This window comes from Rosa rugosa, chromosome 1 (genome assembly GCF_958449725.1).
Source record: "Rosa rugosa chromosome 1, drRosRugo1.1, whole genome shotgun sequence".
Lineage (NCBI taxonomy): Eukaryota > Viridiplantae > Streptophyta > Magnoliopsida > Rosales > Rosaceae > Rosa > Rosa rugosa.
In genome coordinates this window covers 63,444,993-63,447,878 of record NC_084820.1, presented here as the reverse complement: position 1 = coordinate 63,447,878, position 2,886 = coordinate 63,444,993, and the positions used below count along the sequence as shown (strand labels likewise).

Sequence of the window (2,886 nt, the reverse complement as noted above, 5' to 3'; positions counted from 1 at the left end):
TTGAGTGTTAACTTGTGGTTGTCTATAGTAGCAGTTTTTAGCAAAATGTCCTGGCCTCTTGCAAATTTGGCACTCAACAATAGAGGTGGAAACCTCAATACCATTTCTGTAATAACATAGACTCAATACCATTTCTGTAATAACATTTGGAAGCACTGTGCCATGGTTTTTCACAAATTTGGTATACAATAGGATTGTTGTTTCTCGGCTTATTTTTGTCATAGGTTCCGCTGGAGTAGTTAGTACCCTTGTTCGGAAAGTTGGGATAACTCATGTTGTCTTCTCTATAGCCTCCATCAGAAAATGAGTTGTTTGTGGCTTGTGAGAATAATACTTGCTACAATGGTTGTATGAACCATTATTGTTGGAGAACCCTTGTTGCTGGGAGAATCCTTGCTGCAATGCTGAACAATAGTTGTATGAACCATTATTGTTGGAGAACCCTTGTTGCTGGGAGTAATTGTGTTCAGGAACAGAACCATAGCCACCATTTTGAACCATGTGACCACCATTTTGAGCCATGAACCCACCATTTTAAATCATAGAATTGCCATTCTGAGGTGCATGACAATAAGATTGGGGAGATGAAAAATAGTTTCCATTCCTAAGACTATTGTTCAGCATATAACCAAAATAAGGTATTGACGGTTGAATACATATATTTGAGGTGAATGGAACCATTTCTTGACAGTTTGGGGCAGCAGTAGGCAGAGTAAGAGCTGAACTTGATCTCATATTATTTTGTGGTATCCCAAAATGTGTAGTGGAGATTGGTGATGGTGCATTTTAATGATGAACATTGGAACCAGAGGATGAGGTGTTGAAATGGTTATAAGCAGGTATACCAGACACATCATACTAGTATTGATAACATTATTCTTGAAACCAACATTTGATGCAGCATTCTGTAAAGCAGGTGGTGCTATAGAACGTACAATTACCAGTGTACTGAGATGGAAAGATTGCATGAGATGGCATTCATGTACTTGGTATTCAATTTCAGACTCAGCAGAAAGCAACAATGACCTAACATCTTCCAGATCAATATTATACTTTCCCCTAATGATTTGCCTTGTGTGATCATATTCACTAGGTAATCCAGCAAGAATGAGTACCTTAACATCTTGATCTGACATTCTAACTCCAAGCCAATTTATCTATGACACTTTTAAATCTCAACAAGTATTTTTCAATTGAATCTAAGCCCTTTTTAATGTTTTGCATTGTAATCTTTAATTGCATAACACGAAATTCTGAAATTGAACCATATCTTTGCTTGAGAGTAGCCTATATCTCCTTTAAAGTTTGGCATCCAATCACCAGAGTAAGTGAATCAGCAGAAAGCGTATTTGTGATCATACAAATTGTAGAGCTATCCTGCTCCAACCAACGCTCATAAGGCCCAGAATTATCTGAAGAGAAAGTGCCATCGTCTTCAATGAGAAACTGAGTTGGGCAAGGATAAGAACCATCAACAAATTTGAGCAAACCATGGCCTCGAAGATGATGTTGCATTAGATATAACCAAGTTAGGTAATTGGTATCATCGAGACGAACAGAGACTGCATTACAGTACTGTGATGAAGACGCCATTAGATCTTGATGAAGACAGGTACAAGATTGAATTATGGGGCAGAAAATTGACTTGAATCTTCAAATGATTGACAAGTATACATTATCTCTCTAATAAAAGAAGCACATATTTAGATTATATTCTTCACCTTAACAAATGTCGTTTTTCTTGGGAACATACATTAAAAGTTGTTGTTATCTTAGATAAAATAGATGGACCCCCGTATTTTTTCGACCTAGCTGCCTCTGCGCTAGGGTTACTTTCTAGGCTCTAGAAAGCAAACTACGATCGGCCATGGATATGGAGATCTTGAGTTGGAATTGCAGAGGGATCTGCAACGACGCCACAACTAGGGCACTGAAAGATTTGATCTCTCAGAATCGTCCCCAGATCGTTTTCTTGTGCGAAACAAAAATCAGTAGGAAGGAGGACTTTGACCGACTGCACAGGGCTTTAGGGTTCGTGCATGCTGAGGCAGTGTTGAGCGAAGGTCAATCTGGAGGACTCGGCCTCTTCTGGAATGATGATATACAGCTCAGGATGGGGACGACTTCGGCTCATCACATGGACGCAGTAGTGGTTGGTGATCCGGGGTCTCCATCTTGGAGGCTTACTGGATTTTATGGGCATTCCAGAACGGTAGAGCGCGACCGCTCTTGGAGGCTGCTTCGAGATCTCTCAGACTTGGATTCCCTCCCTTGGGTGGTCATCGAAGATTTTAACGAGATATTAAACAATGGTGAAAAATTTGATGGTCCGATTAGGGCTGAACGGCAAATGAGAGGGTTTCGAGAGGCTTTGGGTTATGGAGACCTTCTGGATTTAGGTTTTCATGGTACGAAATCGACGTGGTGGAATTCTGAGACCAAATTACGTCTTGATCGTGCTGTTTGTACTCCTGCATGGATTGACATTTTTGGATATGCCAAAGTCATTCACCTTCCTCCAAGCGATTCTGATCATATTCCTATACTGCTACGTGCAAGCACCGTTCCTATCGCAAAACAAACAAGATCCCACAGATTCAAATTTGAAGCCTTTTGGCTTCAACATCCGGACTGTGATCCTTTGGTGAAAGAAACTTAGCAGACTGATGTGGCTGGGGTTCCAATGTATGTTGTTACCAAGAAGATTGCTCACACTAGAATGACTTTGGATAAATGGCAGAAGAACACATATAGGGTGCAACAGCAAACAATGTTGGGGGTTCGAGATAGACTTGAGGAGCTCAAGGATGTACCTATTAACGAGGCAGTACAAGCTGAAAAGCACTCGTTAATGTGTCGTCTGCAAACTTTGCTTTCTCAAGAAGA

At 40.5% G+C, this 2,886-nt stretch overlaps 1 protein-coding gene across 1 annotated transcript; it reads left to right on the top strand.

Moving 5' to 3' along the window:
* Window positions 1-1,867: 1,867 nt before the first annotated feature.
* On the top strand, window positions 1,868-2,659 carry LOC133732721 (uncharacterized). Its single transcript, XM_062160308.1, has one exon. The coding sequence runs from the start codon at window positions 1,868-1,870 to the stop codon at window positions 2,657-2,659; it is 792 nt and encodes a 263-aa protein (XP_062016292.1).
* Window positions 2,660-2,886: the final 227 nt, after the last annotated feature.

What these genes read in the sequence shown, in the direction of transcription:
- LOC133732721 (XM_062160308.1), top strand. Translation starts at nt 1,868, where the DNA reads ATGGATATGGAGATCTTGAGTTGGAATTGCAGAGGGATCTGCAACGAC.